This window comes from Drosophila novamexicana, unplaced genomic scaffold, assembly GCF_003285875.2.
Source record: "Drosophila novamexicana strain 15010-1031.04,08,12 unplaced genomic scaffold, DnovRS2.1 tig00001062-arrow-arrow-pilon, whole genome shotgun sequence".
NCBI lineage: Eukaryota > Metazoa > Arthropoda > Insecta > Diptera > Drosophilidae > Drosophila > Drosophila novamexicana.
This window is the reverse complement of record NW_020824838.1, coordinates 392,516-419,455: the sequence shown is the minus strand read 5'-3', so window position 1 is coordinate 419,455 and position 26,940 is coordinate 392,516. Positions and strand designations below refer to the sequence as shown.

The 26,940-nt window shown below is 43.2% G+C and overlaps 2 protein-coding genes across 3 annotated transcripts in view; both read right to left on the bottom strand.

Moving 5' to 3' along the window:
- Positions 1–26,940, bottom strand: part of LOC115766145 (dynein heavy chain 5, axonemal) — a 31,687-nt gene that overhangs the window by 1,386 nt on the left and 3,361 nt on the right. Inside the window, exons 6-38 of one of the 2 annotated variants that reach the window (XM_030709980.1) lie at positions 26,691–26,901; positions 25,768–26,636; positions 25,587–25,706; positions 25,370–25,526; positions 25,205–25,259; positions 24,566–24,699; positions 24,287–24,507; positions 23,933–24,229; positions 23,425–23,869; positions 22,489–22,688; positions 21,269–22,435; positions 21,191–21,209; positions 20,927–21,006; positions 20,674–20,831; positions 20,164–20,614; positions 19,936–20,108; positions 17,536–17,691; positions 17,237–17,447; positions 14,129–14,515; positions 13,481–14,066; positions 13,191–13,424; positions 13,053–13,124; positions 9,819–12,505; positions 9,510–9,758; positions 7,716–9,453; positions 7,506–7,658; positions 7,150–7,442; positions 5,659–6,151; positions 3,575–3,764; positions 3,343–3,499; positions 1,359–1,454; positions 1,242–1,298; positions 428–560 (exon numbers count right to left, since the gene is read on the bottom strand). In XM_030709980.1, coding sequence (XP_030565840.1) covers positions 428–560; positions 1,242–1,298; positions 1,359–1,454; positions 3,343–3,499; positions 3,575–3,764; positions 5,659–6,151; positions 7,150–7,442; positions 7,506–7,658; positions 7,716–9,453; positions 9,510–9,758; positions 9,819–12,505; positions 13,053–13,124; positions 13,191–13,424; positions 13,481–14,066; positions 14,129–14,515; positions 17,237–17,447; positions 17,536–17,691; positions 19,936–20,108; positions 20,164–20,614; positions 20,674–20,831; positions 20,927–21,006; positions 21,191–21,209; positions 21,269–22,435; positions 22,489–22,688; positions 23,425–23,869; positions 23,933–24,229; positions 24,287–24,507; positions 24,566–24,699; positions 25,205–25,259; positions 25,370–25,526; positions 25,587–25,706; positions 25,768–26,636; positions 26,691–26,901 — 12,649 coding nt within the window. The remainder of the gene's footprint in view (positions 1–427; positions 561–1,241; positions 1,299–1,358; positions 1,455–3,342; positions 3,500–3,574; positions 3,765–5,658; positions 6,152–7,149; positions 7,443–7,505; positions 7,659–7,715; positions 9,454–9,509; positions 9,759–9,818; positions 12,506–13,052; positions 13,125–13,190; positions 13,425–13,480; positions 14,067–14,128; positions 14,516–17,236; positions 17,448–17,535; positions 17,692–19,935; positions 20,109–20,163; positions 20,615–20,673; positions 20,832–20,926; positions 21,007–21,190; positions 21,210–21,268; positions 22,436–22,488; positions 22,689–23,424; positions 23,870–23,932; positions 24,230–24,286; positions 24,508–24,565; positions 24,700–25,204; positions 25,260–25,369; positions 25,527–25,586; positions 25,707–25,767; positions 26,637–26,690; positions 26,902–26,940) is intronic. The other variant, XM_030709981.1, reaches the window with a different exon arrangement.
- On the bottom strand, positions 1,497–2,317 carry LOC115766146. Its single transcript, XM_030709982.1, has 2 exons — positions 2,209–2,317; positions 1,497–2,152 (listed from the first exon to the last, which is right to left on the bottom strand). Exon 2 carries the CDS (start codon positions 2,124–2,126, stop codon positions 1,608–1,610), a length of 519 nt encoding a protein of 172 aa, XP_030565842.1. The 5' UTR covers positions 2,127–2,152; positions 2,209–2,317; the 3' UTR covers positions 1,497–1,607.

The following is a 26,940-nucleotide window of genomic DNA, read 5'->3' as shown; positions in this document are numbered from 1 at the left end:
TTTTGGGTCTCCCACGCCCCCAGCTAATCAACAGCTGACCACAACAAAGATCTGCAGGATAAGCAGAACGCACGCAACACAAATTATGCCTTTAACATTCGTATTATCACACACAGAATTTAGTCAAGCAAAAAAAAATAATAAGATGGATAGAAGCCGCACACACAAGCCGGCACCAATTTGTGTGGTCAACAAAAGGGCATGAACCTAGACCAAGGACTAAGGAAGCAGATGACATTGTAAAGCAAATATATATATACATATATATAAATATATATGGCGAATGCGGATACATTAGGTGCAATATATACAAATACAAATGAGATCCTGAATGTGAAGTGTAGCAAAAAAAACTAACAATTCGCACCGGCATGGCATTTAAATGAGATGATAACGCGCGGTGGTAAAGGCAGGTGTTGATACTTACCTTCCAGAAATAGTCCATGCACGTATACACCCTCTGTGGGATACTCGGTAATGTCCTCCTTGTTGTACCGCGTTATTTGATTCTGCAGCACAACCGAGTCGAGTGCCCAGCCTTTGTGTGCTCGTGTTACCTCCTGACAATTCCAGCGGCACACGCGACGTATACGCAATGCCAAAGCAGCAGAAGCACCATCAATGGCCCAAGCCAGCGCCCAAGTTGTGGCATATAATAAAAAAGAGGAAAATAATTGCACAAATGTGTGAATAACTTGAAGCATATTGAATATCAATAAATGGTAAGAGGAATATAGTTTCTTTTAGATGTGGCAGGAATGTAAATCTTTGTTACTTACCTAGTACTACAAGTACTAGTACTACAAGGATTTATAGATATCCAACATATTTTGTTGATTATTAACTTGACATCGAGCCAAGCAATATACAAAAATCAATACAAGGTCTGTAACTTTTATTTGTAATAATTTCTGTATCAAGGTTAACCTAACAATAATAACTATAAAATGTATATACAATTCATTGGGTATCTATAAGTACAACGCTTTAAAATGCATCGTACACACGTTTTTAAAGTTGAATGTTTATCATATCCCTAGAGCAAAAACACGCCGCGTATGAAGTAATTATTGACACGAGTGCCCAACAACTAGAAATAGCTTATTATCCAGCTTAAGTCCGTTTAGCGTTTTAGGAGTTGTGGCTGACTTTTTTTGTGCTAATATGTTCGCTCTTTTGTTATTCAAAAAACCGATGTCATAGCAAATGGCAGAAAATGCAATTTATTTTTTTATACTCACTTGCCGCATGGCCGTCAGAAAACCTTGTGGATTAAAGAACCCTGTCATCCAGAAGACCTTTTTGAACGTTTTGACAAACATTAAAAAGAAAGATAAAAAACAGGTGACTGGGCTTACCTTTGGACGATCCGTGGATATCCAGTTACGAAATTGTCCATTGCGCTCCAGCAGCTCAGTATACCAAAAGCCAAGCGTTGTGGACTCCCAGGATATCTGAAAGGTACAAGCGGCATGACAAGAATTACCAACTCGCCGATACAAGGGAAACTAGTTGCCAGTTGTTTATTAACTGAGAATATGTGTTTAAATAAATATACATGTGTATGAGCGATATGTGTACTATAGTGTAAAAAGTTATATTTGTATCTAGTTGTCAAAGCCCTTGCTAATCTTGATGTTCATAGCACGACAGTACTCCTCCATTTCTTGCAAGGCATGCTGGTGAGAGTCTCGCTTGGAATACTTGGGCAGTTTATACTCAATTGTGGGATGATACATATCGCTGGTTTTCTTGCCGCGCGTTATGGTGAATTCGCCCTGATCGAACAACTTTCGTTTCATTTCAAACGTCATTTCCGTATTGTGCGAAGGGGCTTGCGCTAGTAGCGAGAGTGAAGATTCACTGGAAAACGTTGACATCGATTCAGACATAATCGAAGAAACTGAACTCCGGTGGACAGTTTGCAGACGGTCCGTCAGCATTTGTGAATTGAGGGGAACCGTGTTCTTTGGAAACGGAGTGGCCGTTTTGCCGGTCTTCATGAATCCATAATCACGATTTCTCAGCGGAATACGTGAAGTAGCCTCCACATTTTCCCTCTCGAAATCCAGGTGCTTCGGCGTGGTAGGTTTTGCACGCGATTCATGTCCAGTCCCCTTCAACATGTTCGAATTGAATTTTTCAACCACACCTATTATTAATATCTACGCATTAAATGCAGGTGCTCTAAATGCTTAAGAGACATACCGTAAAAAAGAAATATATAAAATTTACGATTCGCTTTTTTTGATTCAACCGCTCGTATTTTGAAAGTGTATTTTTTTGTTTTGGCGTGTGAACTGCTTCAGTAAGGGAATAGAACTGAATTTATGTCTCATTATTTTTACAATCTCCCATTTTCGAATATCCCAACGCTTGCTTTTCATCTTTATTTGTTTTGTAAAGGCACACTCAAATCCAAATTTTAAAAATGAATCCATCCTTTAATAGATTTATAGCACTTAATATTTTATCTTATGATTAATGATTTTTTCCAAATTCTTTACTAATACTCTATGCGTAACTCTAAGATGTACCATTATTTCAAACCTGCATTCAATTTTCCCATTATATTTAATAGTTTGCTTTTAAATGTCATCCAATTTATCCAATAATTTACACATCGCTTCATCCTAAAATCGACCACCAAAATGTCGGTAATTATCTCACATTATTATCATACGTAATTTGCTACATTTATTTGCTTTGATCCCAACCCCCAACTGAGTTGGCAATTATTGTCCTGACCCAAGTAAAAAAAGACAACCCCAAATATGGAAAAATATCCCACAATCGTCTGCCCTCCTCTTAAACCGCGTGTCAATTAAAGAAGATGCGGCGAGGCGTTAAACGTTTACACGCATAAATATTAAAGGCCCAAGACCCACCGCACAAAATCAATCAAAATTTTATAAGCGGCAATTGAAAACGCGCCAACAATTTGGCAGCCGACTAAACAGTCCCAGCACTGGGATAGCAGGAGCTGTTTATATGCTATGTATAGTATCGTATATAAGATATATATAATATGTTATATATACATTTATTTGAGAAGCTCTGTGCCCAGTTTCGGGTCCAAATTTGTTTGTGCGCCGATAAAAATCTCGTGAGACAATAAAAAAAAAGAACCAGGCAATGGCCCACGCTGAGCAAATCGTACGTTAAGATTACTTTCGGCCACGTTTCTCTGTGGGACACCACGAACTGTGCATAAACTGAATACAGTTGGCCGGCACCTGAGAGACCATAAAATGTGCCCACACTTAAAGTTAAAGCAAATGCTAGTGCGTAAAATGTGCTCTAATTTAATAGACGCACACACACGCACATACGCACACCCACCTTCATCCAGGTCTCCGGTATACGGGCATCATACATGGCATCCAGTGACTCCTTGAGCGCCGGACTCATCACAATGGTCCCATCTATGGCCAGCTTTAGATCGCATAAGCATGTGTGGACGCGTTTGATGACGCGTTGCATGCGATCGATTTCCTGCCTAAAAACGTATGCAAGTAGGTTAATCAGATCGGGTCTGGACTGGACTGGACTGGCTGTCCCGTCCTTGGCTTACCTGAGAAAGATGTTCATGGGCAGCAGGATGCCCATGCGTGTCAGATTCTCACGCACCTCGTACTCATTATATTGGGCCGGTAGCTTGCGCAGCATATCCTCAGCCAGTTGATAGACGATGCTTTCCCGGGTCTCGCCACCTCCGCCGCCACCCTCCTTGGGCTGCACACTAAGTATGGTATCGAGTATGCCTGCAACAACAAAAACAAGTAAGAGGTTCTAGTCGGGAGTTCCCGATTAGGGGATACCCTGAACCCGCATATTCCAGCACCAACTGCAGCACGCGTTACGCGCTTGTTTGTAGTAATAAATATAAAGTTAAAAAAAAAGTTCCCTCGGCAGAGTTCAAACTTGCAACTAACCGCACTACTTGCCCCCGCCTCTACTCAACAGCCACACCAATCATTAAGTCATAATGAGAAAAAAAAACGAATTCAAATAGCAGCACAGAAAAAATACAATCACAATTGCAATGCTGTTGATAGAATTCGAAGCAGACGCGCATGAATGTGTGTGTACATGTATACAGAAATGTTTGAAATTGGCACTAGCTGCCGCAAACACGTGTTTCTTAACTGATCTTAATAAAATTTTCTACAGTATATCTTATTGTACCATAGAATATTTGTGTATTCTCAAAAAGTCAATTGCCCTTAAATTGTGGCTTAAATTGGTGGGCAATATAAGTTGGGTTATTAACTTGATTTATAGCTCTGCGGTGGTAGCGGGGAGGTGGTGATAGGAATAAAATGAAAGATACTTGACATATACATATAAAATATTCTAGAAGCACTATAGCAAGTTTGGCGACTCTAGCTCTTAATATTTACCCAATTTGCTCAAAAACAGGATGTCGATATCGATTTTTATCGATTGCTTGGAAACGGAGTAAGTTATCGATTATCAGAAACAAACTCGATCTGCGCAGGCAGTAGGAGGACCTACAGCTAAAATTTCTCTAGCTCTTATAGGTTCTGATATCCTTGCGTTCATAAATACGGACAGACGGAAATGGGTAGATCGACTCGGCTATTGATGCTGGTCAAGAATATATACTTAATGGGGTCGGAGATGCTTCCATCTGCCTGTTACATACATTTGCATTTTGCACAAAAACAATATACCCTTTTTACCCATTTTCAACGGGTTCAGGGTATAAAAACAACAAAAGTCGCCTGTAAACAATAGCGCAATACTCTGTTCTCATTAATGGGTAACTCCAAAACTGTGGCCAACAAAACCTTAAAGCTGTATAGACACGATCCATATACCCTTCATCCAATATACACTTTTTCACATTCTGAACGGAGAACAAATGCAATGAGTCGCCCGTAGGTCACTTATGCAAATGCGTTAATTACCTTGCGTGGGTCGCTGATTGGTTTTACCTTTTGGAAATAAGCCACAAATTCCACAACTAAAATGTATAGAATTTATTTATCGGTTTCACACAACACAGCACACACAACACACGCGAACACACACCTTCCCACGCACTCAAATGCAAATTGTGTATTAAATCGAGTGCATTTCTAATTTATTGTCTGGTTTTCTATGCACTGACGTCACAGAAATGAAGTGTGGCACGACTAATTAATAGGCCACCAGATATAAATAGCAACAACTAAACGCTGTCTAATGTCGACTACGCGATATCCTGTGTGCAGTGCTGTAATACTTCAACCAAATAAACCTTACCTTCTTACCTTTATTTCTTACCTTTTAATCTTCGAGACATGCTTGAAAACCCAAGCCTGCATACTGTACATATTTTTTTTTAGGGCAACGAGGGTGGAAAATGTCTGAATATGAAAAGCTATACTCCAAAATTCTAGCTTTTAAAGGCTTTTAGATATTAGCTAATTGAAACAACAAACAAAAATAATAAATACAACTGCAAGAAGTTGAAGTATTTAAAACCTTCTTAGGCGGACTCCATGTGGAAATATAGCGAATTTTTTAAGCTTCAGACCAGAAAACCTTCGACAGGCAATGCCATTGACCTGACCACACAAACAGAGCGTTAATTTCAATTCCCTAAATCAAAGCCAAAAAAAAAAAAAAGAAAATTGAAATCAGACTCACCTTTGGCCGAGTTAATCTGGTACGTGATGTCAGCATTGGAATGCAAGCCAAACACTTCGGGCGTGTCGTAGGCGGGCAGACTATTGATGTAATCGATGAAGCCCTGCAGACTCTTTGTGCTGGGCACCTTGTAGCCCTTGTAGAACTCAAAGGAATTGGACAACAGCTGTTCGCAGAACCACACCGAGGTGAATGTGGTCAAAAGGCGCTTGTCAAAATCATCTGTGACACGGCCGCCGTATTGCACTTCGCCAATCATATAGACAAGCGTTTGCCAGGAGACGCCCTTCTTGGGATCCATTTCATCCAGGTGATTCTGTATAAACTGCACGCTAGCGGCAAAGTCCGCTTGATTGAATTCATAGGGTATATTCCAGCCGAGCGGACCGAATTTGCGTCGTTCCTGGACGATGGTGTGCAAAAAGGCAACTGTATACAGCAAGCAAGGCCATTGCGTCGCGGAGGTGTAGTCCAAAAAGTCCTGCGTAAAGGACTGCAAAAGGGGAATGATAAAAAAGGTGAGAGCTGGAGATAAGATTGGCTACACTTAAAACCATTTTTACTTAACTCTACAACTATTTTGGTGTGTGCGTAAAGAACATTGTTGATATAATAAGTGAAATTGGTTTCGCAACACTGTATTGTGAATAATAACTTAACAACACAGAAATACAGACAAGCACTCATTCATACAAAAGTTACAGTGTAGTAGATTTTTAATACATAAATTATACATACATACATATATACATTATACATAACACATAAATTCTTGGAATTTGTGCTTGCTGGAGCTGATACAAGGAAAGTCAAAGCACGTATTCTTTAATAACGTTTGTGTTTCTTAACCGATCTTGATGAAACAGTACATATTATTGTGCATTAGAATATTTGGGTATTCTCAAAAAGTCAATTGCATTAAAATTGTGACTTAAATTGGTGGGCAATATAAGTTGGGTTCTTAACTTGATTTATAGCTCTGCTGTGATAGCGGGTCGGTGGAGATCGGTATAAAATGAAAGATACTTTATATATATATAATATTCTAGAAGCAACATATCAAGTTTGGTGACTCTAGCTATTAATATTTATTGTCGATATCGATTTTTATCGATTGCTTGGAAACGGAGTAAGTTATCGATGATCGGAAACAAACTTGATCTGCGCGGGAACTAGGAGCATCTACATCTCTAGCTCTTATAGGTTTTGAGATCCTTGCGTTCATACATACGGACGGACGGACGGACGGACAGACAGACGGACATGGCTAGATCGACTCGGCTATTGATGCTGATCAAGAATATATATACTTTATGGGGTCGGAGAAGCTTCCTTCTGCCTGTTACATACATTTGGATTTTGCACAAATACAATATACCCTTATACCCATGTTTAATGGGTTCAGGGTATAATAAACATTTATAAATTGGTTTGAAAATTATTCATATGTGACTTTAAACCAATATTTTGAGCAGTGTGCAAAGGACTCACCTGGTAGCTGCGCTTCAGACTGGCGCGTATGCCCTGCGGCGGCTCGTTAGTAAATTTGAGCGCCATCTGCAGCAGACCAATGGGAAACTCCGAGTGTGGCTCGGTGGTGACCCACATGCGAAAGGTATCATCAATATGCTCAGTCTCGACCAGCATATCAATGACCTCCGAACAGAAGGGCAACGATAGATGCACATTTTGAAGCAACACCCAGCCGCCATTGGCCATAGACTCCATGATCATTTTGCGCGCATGATACTCCTGACCCTGGCCCATAGAAACGCATTTCAGGGCTGCCGAAAGAAGATATATGGTAAATATGAAATGGCTTAAAGCTGCACTGTAACTGCACTTACTGATGCCCTTCTGCTTGGCCAGTGCACCAATTTGTGTAGTCGGATCCGAGCCAATGGACAGTAGGCAGACAAAAGGTGTGCGTGGCTCCGACTCAGCCCAGGTAGCCTCCAGATCTAAGATTTGCATCTCACTATACTCGGGGCCCAAGGATTCTGTGTTAAGTTGAACATTAGAAGTGGTTGAAGTGAATGCTGAAGTCAAATACAAACCTTCTATATACTTCTTGGCCTGGGATATGGTGCGATCCGGACACCAGGAACGTATGAGCAACAGCTTGCGAAAGCTGTCCAATAAGGCATTATAGCCACAAGGTATCTCCTCATTCTCCGGCTTCTCACACTCATACCAGCTACGCCAGTCTCGCTCGTTTAGCTCTATGATTTGTAACACCGTGGAAAAGGTTTCCAGCTTGCTTATCTCCACCAAGTTCAACCAGGTGATATCTAAAATCCAGCGAAATGGCTTGGGCGCCACAGCATTCAAATCCAACGAAGCGCCACCCTTGATAAAGGTCAAGAACTCCTCATGGCTAATATTGCCATTATGGTAATCAATCTTAATAGCCAGCATTAGGGTGAAGAGCTGCTTGTGGCGCTCGTAGAGACTGCGATTGGTGAACTTGTAGACCTCGTAGGTGAGATAGCGTAGGATAATATTGATCCGCTCCTCGGTAACGCTCGACTTGGTAGACTTGGTAATTGAGTTGTTGAATATGACCAGGAACTGCTTCAGAGAGTTCTGATACATGGCATTCACATTGCTCATCTCGACAATCAGAAAATATAGTATGGAACCCCGTTTTGCCACCGCACGGAACTCCTCGCGCGCCTTCATAATCTTGCGTTCGGTTACCTCAGAGATTTTAAGCTTCTGATTGACCTCTTCGGCGGTGGTTTTAGTCACGCGCAGCACCTCGATCAGCGCCTCATCATCCACCAGTGAGCCCTGGGAGGAGCTGAGGCGCAGCAATAGATTCGCCTCGAGTTCCTTCATGTTGCGCTGATTCTGCATGACCGTCTCGAAGAGCGCTACTCGTTCCGCTTCCAGATCGGATTTCTCCATGAGTATGACACGTCCCAGCAGCTGATCCTCCAAACCACGCATGGTCACTGTGAAATCAATAATTGAGGTCTTGGCGCTGACCTCCGGACTGAAGGCAGGATTGGGCAGTTTGGTGGTTATGTAAAGCATAAAGCCAGGCATTACATCGCACTCCTTATCGCCCACCAGCACCTTTTCAATGCTACCCGACTTGATGAAGTTCTTTTCCAGCACATTGTCTATAACCGGATCCAGATCTATGCCCACATCCTCAATAAGCAAGGGTCTGCCCAGGGACAATGAGTCCTCAAGATGCGTGCGAAAGTATTTGTGATTCAGCGAGGTTATCTGCAGCTCATTGCGATCCTCCTTGCATTTGATCCAGATCTTGCCCTGCGTCTGCGGATCCACCAGCAGCGGATAGCTACTCGACTTGGTCGCAATGAGCGCATTCTGCACGGATAAATCATCATTGGGCAGTCCCTGGAGCGTCCACTCGGACACAGTTGAGGAGTCCACCAGCATATTAATAATGTTTAGACCTGTGGTGAAGGGTATGCACTTCTGCTTCAGTATGCCCATCCAGGTCCTAATTAGATTAGCTCGAAATTCTTGATTGTAGGGGCCGCAATAGGATAGAAATCCTGTGGCTAGAAGCACATCGCCAACCAGCTTGCCCAGCTGTATTTTGAACTCCTTACTCTGGTTGGTCCAGCGATGCTTTTCATCGGACAAGCCATTGATAAGGGCCGTGGCGGCCGTCATCTTGCGCAGACATACATTTGCTGCATCCATAAGGCGTTGCTTTTCACCTACGGCCTTGTCGTACTGATCCTTGACCGCCTGGAGTGCATCCTCGCGCTCGCGCAGCTGCTCCTCGGCACCAGCTAGATCGTCCATAGCAAGCTGGAGAAGAATACATGCGAGTTTAGGGCATTTCACATTTTACTTAGCAAACCTACCTTGAGGCGCGCCTCCTGCAACGTGAGATTTGCCTTCAGCGGAAGCACCTCCTTGTTGACGCTATGAAAGAAGCCCATGGCCTTTGTCCAGGAAAGGAGACCAGCAACGTCACCACATACACGACGCGCCATGTCCATGTTGTAGTCCTCCATGCGGAAGTAGGGCTGCAGCAGATCAATCATCTCGTCATTGATTGTATCCTTGGGGTAGTTCTGCAGTTGCAGCAGGAACGTGGCGCTAGCCATCATCTATGGATTATCAGTGAGTAGCCTGGAGTAAGAATTAGTTTGGAAGCGAACGTGACTGACCTTTAGCGACTCCTGCCAGGAGGGTTTGGGGCACGGTGTACCGGAGTCGGGTATGCAGGGATGCAGCTTACGTTTGAACAGGATGAGCACGCAGTCCATGATGCGCATGATGAGATGCGGCGGTCGACCTAGCTTGCGCACCGTGGCTATGTGAGCGGGTTTGATAGTGTTAAGCGCATTCTCAGCCTCCTCCAAGGCAGGCTTTGCCGCCTCCAGCTTCTCCTCGGCCAAGGCCTTCTCATTAGCAATGCATGCAACGAGAGCCTCGGCCTTGTCCTTGACAATGAGCACCTGATTCTTGACTATCTCCGCTTGCATTGCACGCTCGGTAACCTCAACTAGCACAGATTCAGCGTTTTTTGAGGCTTCGACTAGCTCTTCCTCCATGACGACTAGATCTTTTTTAAGGATCTCAACAGAGGCGGAGGCCTCTTTCAGTTTCTCCAAACCTGTATCCATCTTCTCCACACCATCGCGCAGCTCTTGCTGCTTGAGCTGGTAAATGTTCTTGTAACCGGCAATGAAGTTCAGATAAGACTTGGGTGTCACGTGAGTGGCGCGACGGAAACGCTGGAAATATTCGTGCGATGTTTCCGCAACAATGTCCTGAATGGAGCCGAGCGCATTAACCAGCTCTTCCTTAACGGCCGGTGTACACTCAATCTCGAAGTGGCTGAGAAAGTGTCTGGCAACCGAGACCAATGCGTCCTTGGGCCACGGATGCAGCCAATCGATGGTGCAGCCGGAGACCAAGGCGGGAAAACGCTGCACCCGCGACCTAAATGTCTCACCCACGGGCGAGAAACAAAATGCCACATGCAAATTGGTGCAGGTGCGCGCCAAAAAGAATTCCATCACACTTTCCGGGGTCGCTGTTTTGCGTTGATTTTCGCGTTTCATGACCGGCGTCAACTCCTGCACGATTTCGGCCTGTTCATCGCGCGAGAAGAGATTTGATATGACACCGCTCGAGAGTATATTATTGAGATACTCGAGGAAACCTTCCTCTTTGATATCCATATCGGTGAAGAGAAAGGTTGTGCCCTTGCCCTGAACGCCGCAGGTGCGATAGAGCAGCTTTAGGTCCTCTAAAAAATTGGCCACATTGTACGAACGCGTCAACGCAATTTGGAATGTCTTGTAGCCGGCAATGAATGATGCCAATTTCGTCAGCGACTGTTTTCCAGAACCTCCGACCCCGACCAGCATGACGTTGCCTCTCGGATGCCGAATGATGCGGGAGATCTTCACCAAATGCAGCATTGCATCTGGGAAGAACACCAAATCCATTCCGGAGCCTCGCACCATCTCATTGAATTGGGCGAGAAACATAACGAGACGCTCGCGAAGCGCTTCATACGAGTTATGAGAGTTCACCGGCTCATAGACCTTGGGTAATTCCATATCAGTGTCCTCGCCCTCTTCGCCAGTCGGCTCGGGGGCATCCCGCATGAAGTCCACAAACACCGGATTCGGTATTATCATTTGGGAATGGGACTCACCCAGCTCCTCGCGCACTAGCGCCGCCAACTCTGAGCCGAACCATTCCTTGTCCTGGAATGTGGTAAAACGATCGGCAAATACACGCGTACACTCATGCTTCCACAATGACATGAGCACGCTCTCCGCGGTAATCACTGTGGATAAGGTGCCAACCATGCCCTGCCAGATACGCGACAAGTCGCGCAGACTGAATACGTAGTGGAATTTGGCCGGCGTAGGCAATAGTTTTTCGCGCGTGCGCTGCCACAGATGGCGTGTCACCAGGATCAATTTCTTGACCAGATTACGAACTTCGGGCACAAAGCCGCGCTTGGCATTGTAATGACCCTCACCGATAACGCGGAAGATCTTATCAATGGAGTCGTTGTCGGGTATATTGCAATTAAAGACGCAAAACTGTCGCTTCAGGCGAGATGGTATATCATTGCGTCCGCCGCCGGGCAGGCCCATGGCCGCCACATATTGTACATCCACAATGGTGGTGAAATCGCCTGGTTTCTCCAGGCTATAGAAGCCCTTCATGTCCATGGACTGTCGCACAATCTCGTTGGTTATCTGATCGCCCCATTCATTGATCTCGGGCAAATTGATGTCATCGATGAAGACGATCAATTTACGACCACCGGGTGGTCCAAAAGTGACACCAACACGCTTCTCCACATAGCTTTCGATTGTGCGCTGAAACTGATAAGGACTGGTTGCTGATGAGAAATTAAACGACCTGCCCATGTAGGTCTCAATGTTCATTTTCCTCATGAAGTTCTTCATAATGACGGTCTTGCCGGTGCCCTGTTCGCCGATGACCATCACGGCGCGCTCCTGATTGGCAATGGTGCCAATCAGATAGTCGATACGCACATTATCCACAATGGGCACCAGAATGCTTAAATAGTCCGGTGTGGAAAGCTCCGGATACATGTAGGGTGTGACTAGCGTCTTCCACGACTGCCACACGCCCGTTGGAGAAACGAAAAAGTCAAATATTGTATTCTCATGGGAACTACCCTTCGGGTAGTCCAACTGCGGAAACGATTCCTTAACAAACAGATGCATTTTAACGCGATCGCTAGTTGAGAGATAACCCCCTAGACCCCAGGCCAACGCGAATACATACAAGCGCTGCAAATGCTCTGGCGTACACATATCCTCCTTCTCCAGCACGGCGCTTTCATCGGGCACATCGTCTGTTAAAGTAAAGCTCATCATTTATAATGACTGTAGTTAATCATTAAGATACGGACACACATATAGCATACACATAGACGACACAAATGATGAAACACAAATATTGGAGAGGTTAGTGAAAGACAGAGACACAGGTTTACATAGGAACGACAACAATTGGACGCACACAATGTGGGAAGGAAAGGCGAGTTTGTATCAAAACGTATCCAGAACGAATTAAAAACAAGATCCAATAACATTATATACCCCTAGTCGCATAATTGAAGAGCAAGACCGTTAGAAAATAAAAACATTTAATTTAGTGGACGATACATTTTAAAAACAAACGCCGGTTTCCTTCCCTGAACACACATGGAATAGTAAAGAGGGTGCAATTAGTAGGATTATTTAGGGAATTATTAAAGGGTTACAGCACCAGCTCAATACAAGCATACAGAAGCAGTTTTTAGCAGAGTTAATTTAAATGATTTTTTGGAAAGTTAGCTCTACGAGAACAGTTTTACGTTTTACATTTATCTATTAGGTATTACAAATTGTATACTTTACCGACAATCTGACTGCCAATCGATTGCCGTCGCGCGTCTTCGATTTGTTTTTGATGCTCAAAACGCTTGGCCGCTGATGATTGAATGTTTCGGATGGGTATAGCTGCTATGGGCTAACTCGTTTTCAATAACAACTTACCATCTTGACTCTCCTTGCTGGACAAGCTCACAGCCTGCTCATCATCCTTTTTGGAGGGTATTAGACCCTCCAATATAAACAGCATCTGCTGCACTATATTGCACTGTAGCACAGGCATTTGTAGCTTCACATTCTGTGCACCCCAATTATAGACCTCGACAAAGGTCTGCTCAAAGAGATGCGAGAACGTAGACTTCTCACCAGGCGCGCGATTCTTGAGCCATGCTTGAACAACTGCCGGATTCAAAATTGTGAATAAAAACAAGCTTTTTTTTAGAAGAAAAACTTACTCGGTCGAGAATCCAAGCCGGAGGAGCTCATGTAGACCATGCCGTTGCGTGAAACCGTTGCCGGCGACGCATTATCAATATTATGTGGCTCAAAGATGATCTTAACCGTAGGCGCCATGGTCAGCCGATCGCCATTGGCCAGGGTTAGGGTCTTATTATCATCCAGCACAGAGTTCAAGTTCTCTATCCAAATGCTGTCCACAGGGCCATCCAGAACCAGCCAAATATGCTCGCCAGCTTTTAGCTTAAGCGTCTTCCGCCACAATGCCGAGAAGATGCCATCGGTCCAGTCATTGGTGGCCACATCGAGGCGTCCAAACATCTGAGCCGCCGTTATGGCCTTGGGATTCATGCGCATCTCTCGATGGTTATCGCCCATTTGTGTCATGGCTTTCATTAGGGTGTGGATGCAGGTGCTTTTGCCTGCGCCACTGGGGCCCAAGGTCATGATGCCGTGTCGCACATTCTGCGTCTCATAGAGCTGTATTAGCTTTAGAACCCATGGAGGATGGTAGACCAGACTAGCCTCTTCCGTTTGGTGTAGTATAGCTGCTTCCAATTCAGGGTAGTTGGTCTTTTCGAGAGTCTGTTAGAGAAATTGATTAGAAATACCCATTTATTTTTTATAGACATCGATTTTTAGCTCACCTGATTGGGAAACAAATCCGACACCAACGAAATGAATAATGGCTCATCGTCGTCTATTAACTTGGATAGATTCATGTCGCGCAGGACCCGCATCACAATCGTACTCTCGCTATCCTTAGAGTTCCGGCGCTTTGCTGCGCCCAATGTGCGCAGCACCGATAATATATTTCTTAGACCGAAATCATAGTGAACTTGTTTGGTTAGCTGCTCCTCGCACAGCTTGTAAAGGGTATAGAATTTGCGTGCCAACGTGATGTTCTCCAAAAAGCCACAACTAGCCAATTTAACTCTTATGATTATCTGTCTATCCGGCACCATCATGGCCACCGTGCGAAATTGAATTTTCAAGTTCTCCGGCAGCTCCTTGCGACCAGCATATCCAGGATTCTGAATGCCACGTGGGTAAACATTTAAAATCGCTTTACACAAGTTTCTATTGCACTGGCTGTGTGTACAGCAAATAAATAGCAAATGCTTGCAAATATTGTGCTTGGTTTACGTTAAATCCTAACACACACATACATAGTACGATAAAACCACACACACCTCTAAAATCCCCTCCTTATCCCACCCTTTTCCCTTCGCCACCTGGCAGCCATTATTCAACCACCTGGTGGTACATTTTGATGCATCTGCGAGCGACTCGCATAAGTCGCAGTCATCAATAAGTTTATCAAATACAAATTGATTTATCATACTCGCACTTCATGCGCTTCTCACCCATTCACAAGTTCAGTCAGTCAGTCAGGCTGGCTTTCTATCAGTTCGCGAGCTTAGAGACTGTTAGGGAATGAAATAAGGCTGGTTGAAAGAAATCCTCATGGAATTTTTAACAAAAAAAAAAAATTAAAGCTGTGCTATTTAAGACCTTGTATGAGAGTAAAGATAGTTGGATAGATGGATAAATATATAAATGTATGAATATGGAACTAAATTTTAAGTATGCCTCAAAAAAGTTTGCGCTCAATTATAAACAATCTTTAAAAACAATCTATATGCACTTGTCTAAAATTTGTAAGCCTCGTAAGGACTGGACTTGAGTTGATTTTAAATGATATTCGATTGCCAGCATATCCAATCAAATTAGTAGCAAGTGGTTATAGCTAAATTGGGGGAATATAATCTAGACATGCAATCAACTTGTTAGACGGAAAAGCTGTCCCATGTTAGCCAAAAGTGAAAACTCATTTGTCAATTTACGGGGACATTTGATATGAGCAGCATTTGAGAAACTAGCTATAAAAAAAAAAACAAAACTTAACAAAATAGCCCCAATCGATTTTGAGCTACGCTAATCCAAATGTAAACAGTGTCCATGCGTTGGAGGAGCGAGGTGGGCGTGGCAAGCGCATGTGACAAGCGTTATTGTTGGGCTGCCTGCCTGGGTGTTGCCTACAGAAATAAGCAAAGCAGCCACAACAAAGGATTTAGCCAATAAACTGGGTCGCACATACAGGGAATGCGACAGCGGGACAGGGTGTGTGTGTGTGTGTGTGTGTGTGTGTGTGGGTGTGGGTGTGTGTGGGTGTGGGTGTGTGTGTGTATGTGTGTGTGCGTATGTTTATGTGTGTTAGCTGTCACATAATGTTTCATCAGAATCAAAATGCACGCTAAAGGGGCTAAAAATGTTACATAAATGCGACCAATAATTCAGTTAAGCAAATTAAAATTGTGCATACGACACGAATACCCAAAGCCAGCCAAAAGCTGCCCCGTTGTCACTGTTGTTGCCACTGTGTGCACATTATATAAGAGTTCCGGCTTTATCACTAGTCGGCAGCAGCTAATCACATTACCCATTGATAGTTGCCAACGTTGGTAATTAAAATACGGCACTCGCCAGTTTTTGGCTGTCTGTGAATAAGCCATTTACTCGTCTAAAAGCCAGGAATAATCACATTCTGTATACGCTCTCAGAGAGGATAGCAAATGTGGCCCAAAGTAAATACATGTCTAGCTGGTTGTGTGTATGTGTTGCTGTCAATTTTATTATCGCTTAAGTTGAGCAAAATTTCACATGACTAATAACGCGGCATTGCAAAAGCTGCTGTCACTTTCTCTCACCTCCCAGCGACATTAATGTGTTTGCTTTTTATGCTTTATTTTTTCCAGACCAGAGATTGCTGTCGCTTCTTTACAAAAAAAAATTTTTAACGAGAACCTATATGTATATTTAATAAATATCAATTTGGCTTGAAAGCCTTGCGCTTGACACATCTTTTTGGAATTTTTTTTTTAGTGTGTTTTTGTGGTGCATTGCATTTTTGCCTGGTTTTTAAATTTGGCTTGACTGAAAAAACGCTTTTGCAAAATATATTCACATAGCATTTTTACAATTTTCTATATAGCAAGCAATAAAAAAACGTTCACGGCTCGAAACTGGCTTTAGTTTCAATCGCTTAATATCCCCTAGCACATTTTCATTAAAAAAAAAATACACATTGAAAAAAAAAAGATTTTATTGGCACTAGTTTGAGCTAAGCAACTGTTGCCGTTTGGTTTATTGTACAAATAAAATTGGAAGTCTTAGGCCTGAGCCTTATCTTTATTTGATAAATTTAAGTCAACGTCAGGCTAAATTTAGTACATTAAAATCTATGCACAAAGTACACATTTTGGTGTGTCAGCCTTTATGGATTCGGACGAAATGAAACGCACACAGACAAAGGGATAACATGTCTTATTTAAAAATAAATTTAAGTACATATTACAGACTGCTGCCTGTTATATATCCATATGAAAATTAGGCAAGCTGAAGGATACTCTTTATATACTTTTTATGTGTACTGGGTATAATCAAAATATTAATAGATCAATTTATGGCCCACATAAATGAGCCATTCATTGAACTGGGAGGTAAGAAAGCAAAAAGCGTTACTTGAGTTTGTCAAAGCCAGCACACACACTCTTTCTCAGACACAACATAAGGTATGCATCAGGTGCAATTTGCGATGCAATTTAATGAAATAAGCGTAAAGTAAATTTGAAGAAAATGCAATTGAGCTGAGTTGAGTGCGTGATAAAATGCACTAGTTGAATTAGAAGACTCATTAGCTAGGCACCAAGGGCTGATAGATAGTGTAGCAGAAAATAATTGAAAATACTCACCATGGTTATGAAGATGCCAAACTCGGGATTCATTTCGATGGTGTCGCCGTCTGTGAATAGAAATGTCTTCTTTTTCTCCTTCTTGGCGGTGAGGACAACGGCCACCTGTTGGGCGGCCACAGAGAGAACGGGCAGCTCAATGCGATTAAATTCGTCGAAACAGCCCCAGCTGCCGGACTGCGCCAGACCCTTGTAGATGCGTCCCAGACCCCTGGAAAAAGAGAGTTGTGCGAAATTGAATGAGTTGTTGCCCACCGATGTGGGCTGCATTTTAAGTACTTTGCTTGTGGGCGTTTTACCTGTAATCCATTTGATCGGAACAATTAAAAACGACAACATACTTGGCCAACGTCTTGCCCATATCCTTCACTGTTTCCGTTTTGCCCGTGCCCGCCGGTCCACATGGTGCGCCGCCCATACTAAGTGTCAGCGCCTGGGCCAAAGTAATGTAGCAACTGGAAGATGAAGACGAAGGGGACGATACATGGAAAGGCCACAGAAAATTGCATTTAAAATGCAAAAGTCTAGAAATTAATATGTTATATTTATTTTATTATTTCTATTTTCTTTATTTCCTTGGAGGCAACTGAACTTAACATGAGCATGAATTGCGTATACGCCGCATAACACAGCCCATTTAGCTAAAGCAGGTGCTGGCAGCCAAATGCTAAGCTATTCCCTTTGGCATCCTTGCCGCCAAGATATCAAAATAGACGCAAATTTACAATGACGTACAGCAAAGCATCGAGCCCAAAGATTACGCTGAGTAAGACAAACAATGGTGGAGCAGGAGGCGGTGCGAAAAAAACGAAAGATAGGCAGAAAAGCTGTCGGCGGCAAGGCAAAGTTGAAATATCCTTGCACCAATAGATATATTAATAATTAATTATATAGCTATAACAACTTGAATTCTGACTGAAGTCTGATATATATTATAAAATTTCTTTATTTATTATCGTTAATTGAGAAGTTGGATTATGACTTCTGAAGAAACCTACAAGAACTCCATCTTCGACCAAATAAAACTACGTTTGCATTACGATATACTTTTTCGATTCATTAGAAACATATATACCAAATGTATTCAAGGCAGCCTGAAAGCTGAGATATGATGATAAGAGAATGGGATGCAGTCCTCAATAGACCAGTTGTATTAAAATAAATTAATAAATTTTTTATAAAATAATAATAATGTACATATGTCTAGTCCAGTTTATGGCTGCCTAGCTCCCACCAACAATAGCACCCACGCTTTGCGACTTAATCATAATACCCGTTGTAAGTGTATGGAGAAAAACGCCTCGGGATGTTTGATGAAATATGCCGGCACTTGGCTGGCTTTCCGCGGGGCCCTTAACAACGTTTTGGGTGTCCAAAAACTTTATTTATATTCCGCTAAGTGAAATTTATCTTTGCGAGCATGTCAACGACGTCGTCCTGGTAGTCGTCGTCGTCGTCATCATCGTCCTACGTGGGCTGCCAGTCGTTGAGCAGGACCATAAAAAGGATTCCAATGCTGCCACAGTGGCTGCCACAGTTTGTTGCCACTGTCTGTTGCCATTTGGTATCGACTTTGAACTTGTTTAAGTGCCGACCAGCAATTGTTGCCCATGTTTGAGTTTTGTTTGGCCAGCGCAAGGAAGTGCGGCAAATGCCCAACCCAAAAATTTGTCGATTGCTGTGCAAAAGTTTTAGCACGTGCCACAAGAAATGTAAATACAATAAATTAATTTATCTTAAGTTCTTCCTCCGGTACCCTGCGTGCAAGCAATCAAGTTGAATGATATGACAGTAGCTACGAGACTGAATTTTAATTGGGATTCCAAGTGAAGCTATGAGTAAGCCAATGATTATGTGAGTAACCTGTTAGTTAAGCATTATTTGTGGCATGTATTGTCTAAAGTTGGAGAGTTTATTGACTAGCAAAATATAGATTATAATTGGTACGCATACTTTGCGTTTCTCGTTTCTTAACGCTTGTAATTTTTAACACGTTAAGCACTTGAAGAGACGACAAGGCGTTTGCAACCCTAGAGTCGGTAAAAAAGTCTGACGTTAATAGAACCGGAAGGTTCTCAAAAAAGTTAATTATATGCTCATTTTTTTATTTTTTTAACTTATTAATTGACAGTAATTATTTATATAAAAAACGCCAACCGGGCCACCTAACATTCATAGTAGAGGACGCGGGGCAACTCCTGTCTAACCTATAGAACTTTATGGAGCATTTGCGGCAATGTAAACAGAGAATTTCTGTTTGAGATAACAGAATTAAATCATTAATTTAGATGAAATCTTAGGCAAACTTCCAGCAAGTATTCTACACAAAAACTCTTTAAATTGTATTAAATAGGTAGAAATATGTTCATATGTACAACAAGCTAAACTATTTCAGACCTCGCATGTGGTTTCACTTGACATTGTCTCTATGCAAAATCTGAATGATGCCACATTTCTGCGCACAGATTGTGATTTGCCATTAGCTTTTATCTTTTAGTTACTTACAATATGGTTAAAGCTTCAAAGTTAAAATTAACTTTACCAAGCTGCCAGTTTTATGCAATTTAAACGGAAACTTTTTAATTCAATTTATAGCAACACCCACACATGACAAGAACTGAAGCGTATGACGTTGACGAAAAATTGAATTAAATTGTACAACAAAAAAAAAGCAAATATTGTGTTGATAAATCACATACCGATCCGTTAAGGGCGTTATGACCAAACGATCTGTGCAGCCCAAATACTCATTCTGATAGGTAAAGGTAACATCTGTGACAGATATCCAGGTCTTGTCCAAATCCTCCTTGAAATAGAAGCGGCATTGCTTCAGCCACTCGAAGTCGTTCGAGGATTTGATGTTCATGCGGTACTTAATGAAGGAGTATATGTTAGAGAAGTGTATGCCTTAGTCGATAATCTCCTACCAGTATATCAAAGATATCGCGCTGATGCACATGAATAGTGATTAATGTTTCAAAGTTAGTTCGCTCACGCTTGGATAGATTGCGTGTCGTCTGATCGATAAGGGTGTTGAGCATCTCGAGGAACTTATTATTCGTCTCAGACATGACTTTCCTCTCATGCCTGGCCTGCATCAGAGCCATTTCTGCATCGCGTGTCCAAATCATTTGTATACCCAATAAACCGATTTGAGCCGGCACCTTCTCAAGGAAAGTCAACAGCGTAAAATTCGGATCGTTTATTGTCGCATATGCGGTGCGTATTATTGAATGCAGTGACTGCTGTGCTGTGACCAGCAATTGAGTTAGCCATGTCTCGACCGAGCCCTCGGCACGTATGGCCCGATCCAGCTGTATCATCTCACCCTCGCTGCTAATAATCGCCATCATTTTATTGTACTCAACATCATGGAATCTGAAAGAGTAGAGTATTTAATTGGTGCGTGTGCTGGCTTTCATTTTATTTGCACTCACTTGACGCATTTGGTATTGTCGAAGATGTTCAGCAAATGATTCTGTATAGTATGGGAATCGGAACCCTGCCCAAGTATCTCGAGCAGCGCTGGATCCGATACGAAGAAGAAACGCGGAAACATAATGCGTTTGCGTTCCAAATAACCGCTTAAGGATTTCTATGGTGCGAAACAAATACAAATAATTAATGTAATCTAGATAGAGATTAAATACATAAATGTATTTTTTCTTCTTAGTTTTATAAAATTAGTACCTGGCAAATTTCTAGCTGCTCCTGAAGATGAGGCAGCAGCTGCTTGAGCAGGTCATCGCCCACGCAACAGGCCACAACGCCTGTTTTATTATTTTAAAATCATATTCAAAGGATTTATAATTATAGTTATATTTATGTTTAAGGGAAAATGAAATAGTTAGCGTTAGACCTATGTTATATGTTATATAATGGTATGTTATACTTAAATATAAACAATTAATTTCTATGAAAAATATTCGAAATAACTTTTTTCGTTTGACTTACCTGGAGTCTCGTGAGCGCGCTGCACGAAAGAATTTAAAAAATGCGATACATGAAAATCAAATAAAAACTATTTTGTACCTGCATGATTTTTTGCCAGGACTTGTCGATTTTAGAGAAGCGCTTGGCTTCTTTGGGAAGCTGCTTGGCTATGTCGCCGCCCACAAAGACAGCCTCCAGATAGACCCACATGTTTTGAACGAGCAGCCAGCGTTCCAGTATCTCGTTGGAGTTGGACAGATCGTAGACCCATTGCTGGATTTGTTTGCGGAAGGGCGCATTATAGCGATTCGATAGCAGTGAGCCAAGCACCATGAGACTATCCTCTAGCTGGCCGATGGTCTCCGCTGTGGTATCGCCACGCAGCAGCAGTTCGCCGCGATTGTTGAAACTCATGAATTGCAGCTCGTGTACGGACCATTCGTTGGTCACCTGCTTTAGCTTGGCCTCTATATCCTTCTCCTTCATGGCACTAATGCAAATGTCTTCGATGTCCTCTTTGTGCTTGAGTAGCGGCGCCTCCAGTATGTTCTTGAGCGAGAAACCCTCCGAGTCGAACTCGAAGATGTAGCGAGTAACGTCCATGATCCGCTGCCAATGGCGTGGCTTCATGGCTTTATTCGCCATCAACTCCAATAACGGGCACATGTCATTGAAATCATCGATGGTCTTTTTCAGAGCATGAAAGGCGGGCCATTCCTTCAACCCCTTGGGCAGCTTACGACAACGATTCTGGAACTCCATCAGCTCATTGTTAATCTCCTCAATGTCCACCTCGTTCCAGGGTATATCATAGTAGCTGCTAACCCTATCAATAACATCATTATAGAGCTTGTAGAGCTTTTGCAGCAAATTGAGTTCCTTGCGTATTTGGCCCAGCTCTGGGTAATCCGTTTGTGGCAGACCGAAGAGTTCCTCGCCGCTTTGGTACGTCTGTAGGCGGCGCCACATGCCCTCAAAACGATTCTGGAACAAAATCAAACGGTCCGAAGCCTCGCGCGGGGTCAGACCCGCCTGCATGGGTCCCGCTGTGCGATATTCCGTCACATAGGCAAACTTATCCTGCTTAAAGTTGTCTAAATTGTTGCGCAAATCGCCCTGGAACGCCGGCTGCATATCCAACAGCTTCACCTGCGCCTGCAGTGCTCCGGCTAGCAAATTCTGAAACGTTGCTCGCAAATTGTCCACCAAATCGAATTGTTCCCGCTCCACCTGCACCTCATAACGGGTGAGAACATTGAAGGCCTCCTGGTAGTTGGGACAATGAATGAGCAAGAATCTGTGGCAGATTTAGAACGCACCTCAATGGGATCTATGCGCATCTCCATGTCAACCTCCTGTTCCCGTATCTTGCTTAATGTCTCCATTATCATGCGCACATCGTCCAGGTCACGTATGGGCCGGTCCAGTTTACGATCCATTTCATTGATCACCGCATAAACATAATCCATTTCCTTCTTATACTTCTTCTTCATGGCCTGGCCAATTTTGTGGTTGCAGGCTGAAAATAGAAACAACCGAAAAGTGTTTACACCTACGAAGAATATCGAAACCCATTAATCAATTCGCGCCAAGCTGACAATGCGGGGCAGGGGGCTAATTGATTTTCGCTTTGGCATTCATGGATTCAGACATGGCAACCTATCAGGTGTTGTCTGTCCCTCACAAACGCACATTTATTTCCCGGTGCTTCCTTTGCACAGCTAATTCGGCCAAATATATTTTATCACTTAATTGGAAACCAATAAATTTGAATAGCTGCCTGCTTAAGACTATTTGTCTAGCAATCGTGAGTGCGTGTGGGTGTCAAATTTGTGGCTGATAAGCCGCTAAATGTCGTAGGTGTTGCCGTTGGGAATTAGAAACGAACTTTATGTGGGTTAGACAACACAACAAGGTAGATGGGTGGGGAAATAAATTGTTGGGGTAGCCGAAGGTAAGAAAAACTCAAGAAAGCCTTATTAAAGCGCAAGAAAGATGTGGATGAATATATGACCCATACACTCATCAATATATAGATTTAGATATTTAGTTAAGATACTTCACCGAATAAATACTGCGTATAATCTATGATAAGCTTAGAAGACAAAACTGCAGGCAAAATGATAATCTAAGTCCATTTTAAATGAAACTTGATCTCTATCAACACTCAACAAATAAATCAAAATGATGTTGAAGTTGTGCTGCTTTTAAAATATCACTTATCATATATGATAAAAACCAGCTGGACTACTCACACTTGATCTCAATGGCCAAACCATACTTGAGCCTTTCATTATAGACCGCTACGCATTGTCCAAAGATCTCCATGTCCGGTTCAACGAGCAGATTTGCATCCAGTTCCGCCAGGCAACGCAAAGTGGACTCAAATTGCTGCAGTCCAAACTCCATCAGCTGCCGCGTGGTGCGATCGTTTTTCCAAAGAAAGTGATAGGGCTTCCAGCGTTTGATGTAGGTTTGAATCTCCGGCTTGATGTTCTTGGTGCAGCTGGAGAGCTGATTAAGTGCCTTGGCCACCTCTTTGTTATCCATAATAGCCGAGTAGAAGCTCTTGAGCATATGGGGCATCTGTGGTCGTTCCTCAGAGGCTAGGCAATAGATTTTGCGGCGTCGATTCTTTGACCCACCAGCGGCGTCCGTGTGATTGCGCCCGACGCGCGGCTGCGCCGTCATCGAAACTTGCTGCGGTTGGTAAGACAAGATTTTTGTGAACATTGCGAAGCTATTTAGCGGTGTGGTACGAACCGGCGGATCCTTGCCGCTAGTCCATTGCGCCACACCCTTCGCAATGCCAGTGATATTCTTGCCAGCCGTCACCAATATATCCTGCAGCTCGTCCAGACTCGGCTTGATAACCACATTTGGTATCTGCAGCTGCGCGTGTAACGCAAAGATCGGCTTCTTTGATGCCGTCTCATGCTCATCGGCGATGAACCGACGCCGCATTGTGTCCAGCGCCGCACGTATCACCTTAATCAGCACATCGATGACCTTGCGACTATAATAGCGACGCATTTCTACGACGGCATTGCATACCATGTCCTAAAACAGATAAAAGGTCATTAAGTGCGTCTCTGGTTTGTCATAAGAAGAACTCACTTGCATGCCCTTGGGCAAACTATCTGAAGTGGAGAGCAGCGTCAGCGGATTCTCAAAACAGGACCACAAAATGCTCCAGTCCTGCTGTTGGCCGCCCCCACCTGTACCAGTTCCAGATGTTGCTCCTGCTCCTGACGTGTTTGCACCTGAAGTTCCTGCAGCTGCAGCGCCGTCCTCCAATTTGCGTCCTCCCGAGCCCGTCTGTTCGCCCTTGGGGGTGGCTATTGGCCAGAGTTTTGCATATATTTAGTTTAGCTACATAACAATTGCACGACTTACCATCGAACAACGTAACCACATCATCCCCGGCAATCTCCTTAAATTTCTCCGTTGCCTTGTCCACCAAATTCAAGACTTCCTCCACTGCCTCCGAGACCATTTGACTTTTCCGATTAAGTTCAATGGCAGCTTTTCTGTAGATCAAAAATATATTATAATTATATATATATATATATATATATATATATATATAAATATATATATAGTTGCACGTTAAAACAAAAAGCTTTTATTTGCTGCTGATTGACTACGCATTCACCTGTAAAATCGTTTAAAAATAGTGAATAGAAGAGCAAATCAAATAGTTTGGGGACAATTCAACTACACTTAATGACGAATGCCCTGAGAATATGCTTTCATTAAACTTAAAAGTTGAGTGCAAAGAAAAACCAATTGTGCTTCCCTAACCCACTCGCACACACCGCACACAAACACACTCTTTCACATGCAGATCAAGTTTTCTATCTATGCAAATGGAAAACCTCATACATAAATTAAAATTGATAAATTCAATAAATCACACAAAAGCCAACAAAGTCTACCGCAGGCAGCCAAGTTGATGGCAAAGTTCAAACGAGTTTTGTTGCCACATGCCACACACGCACCAGCGCTAGCTGAGCTGACAGGTAGCAAATTTACCTGCACGCCTCCTCGCTGCGCTCCAAAAATTCATCAACTGTCCAGATCTCATCGTCTGCGTCAGGAAACAAATGTGCAAAGTTTTCGAGAGCATAAAATTAAATATAAACCCAGGTATGGGGTTCAGCAATTATATACTGGCAGCTGTGGCAGTAGAGTACCCACCTGCTGGCAGTATTTGGAGCGATACCTCCTGCATCCACATGAGCACGTTGAGTATGCGGTTCGAGTAGATGTCATGTACGCGCGCCACCAGCACCTCAAAGGTCTCAATGGCCTGTTTGCAGCGCTCATAGAATTGTGTCCAGTTCTGGTTGGTCCACTACAAAACGGAAGCGTAATTGTCAGGTGCTGACGTCAGCGTAGAGAATGCGCCACTTACATTGATGCTATGCAGACCCGGCTTCAGCATGGCCGTTAGACGAACCAGCTGTGGCAGGAACAGTGGACGCACCTCCAGCTTGACAGCCTTGACCGTTGACAGAAACATTTTGATAAGGCTCTGCGCACAGAAATGCAAATTAACAAAGGAAATAGTTGGGGTACATCTAGCGCAGACTCACGTTCAGCGAGTCCTGAATGGTAATGAAGTACTGTTGTCGACTCATCAGCGTGGCTGCCACAATGGGCAGCTCGATTTTTAGCTTGGCCAGCATCTTGGCCTCCCGTATAAGCAATGGAATTGTCGGATGCAAATTTACAAACAAGCGATCGCCCTGTAGACAGAGCAGCGGCTGGAGCAAGCAGGCATCTGCCACACTTATGTCCTGATCCAACCAAATGGATACAATCTCATCCTCATATTCCTGCAGCACGTCCAGCACATTATTAAAGCGGACATCGAGATCTCTGGCCAGCGGCAGAGTGCTAAGAACCCCATGGTCCATCACCGCATCCATCAGCTCAGTGAGATGTAAACTTAAGGCGCGACACCAGTGAATGCGACCTGCGATGGGCGGAAAATTGCGCGCCAGTGGCGGATCGTCACGCTGCCGGCGAAAGGTTTTTAAAATGCGATCGACCTCCTTTTCCACATAGCGTAAAATTCTCGTATACTTCTCATCCATACGGGTCAGTGGTATCTTCTCGCTGACCTTCTCAAAGCGCACCAGGAAGCGTATGCATTGAGGCGTCTCCCAGACAGTGTCAAAGTCCCGCTCGATCAGCGTGGCAATCGTGTCCTTTAGCGAATCGGTTTTATTCATGAACCGATCAAAGTCATCATTAAATTCGGCATTGCGATGATCCAGATAATCGTATTTCTTGGAAGTGATCTCCTTTTTGGCTTCCTCAAAATGATTGGAGGCATCCTCCAAGGCTTCGCCCAGCAGCAGACCCTCCAAGCGACGCTCAAACAAGTGATTATAATCGTCAATCAGATTGAACATATTTATTATCTTCGAGAGACGCTCGCAGAATGTGTCGAACTTGCCTATACAGGAGCGATAAATAGGATTAGGTATACTATACTATTTTTTTCCCATACCAAAAACAAAGTTCTCAGAGAAGCCAAATGGTGTCTGATGCGGCAGAAAAGGCTGCTCCCGAACTGTATAATAGGTCTCATGATAGATGTGGTTCAGTTTGATGCAGTTGCTCAGCTTTGTGCGTATGAGACTACGATCTTGAGACCAAATTGTTTCCTTGCAGCGACAAGTGATGTAGGATTTGCATGTTTCGATCATTTGGTTTGTTATCTGATAAAAATGTAAAGCAAGCTTTTTATTATAAATGTA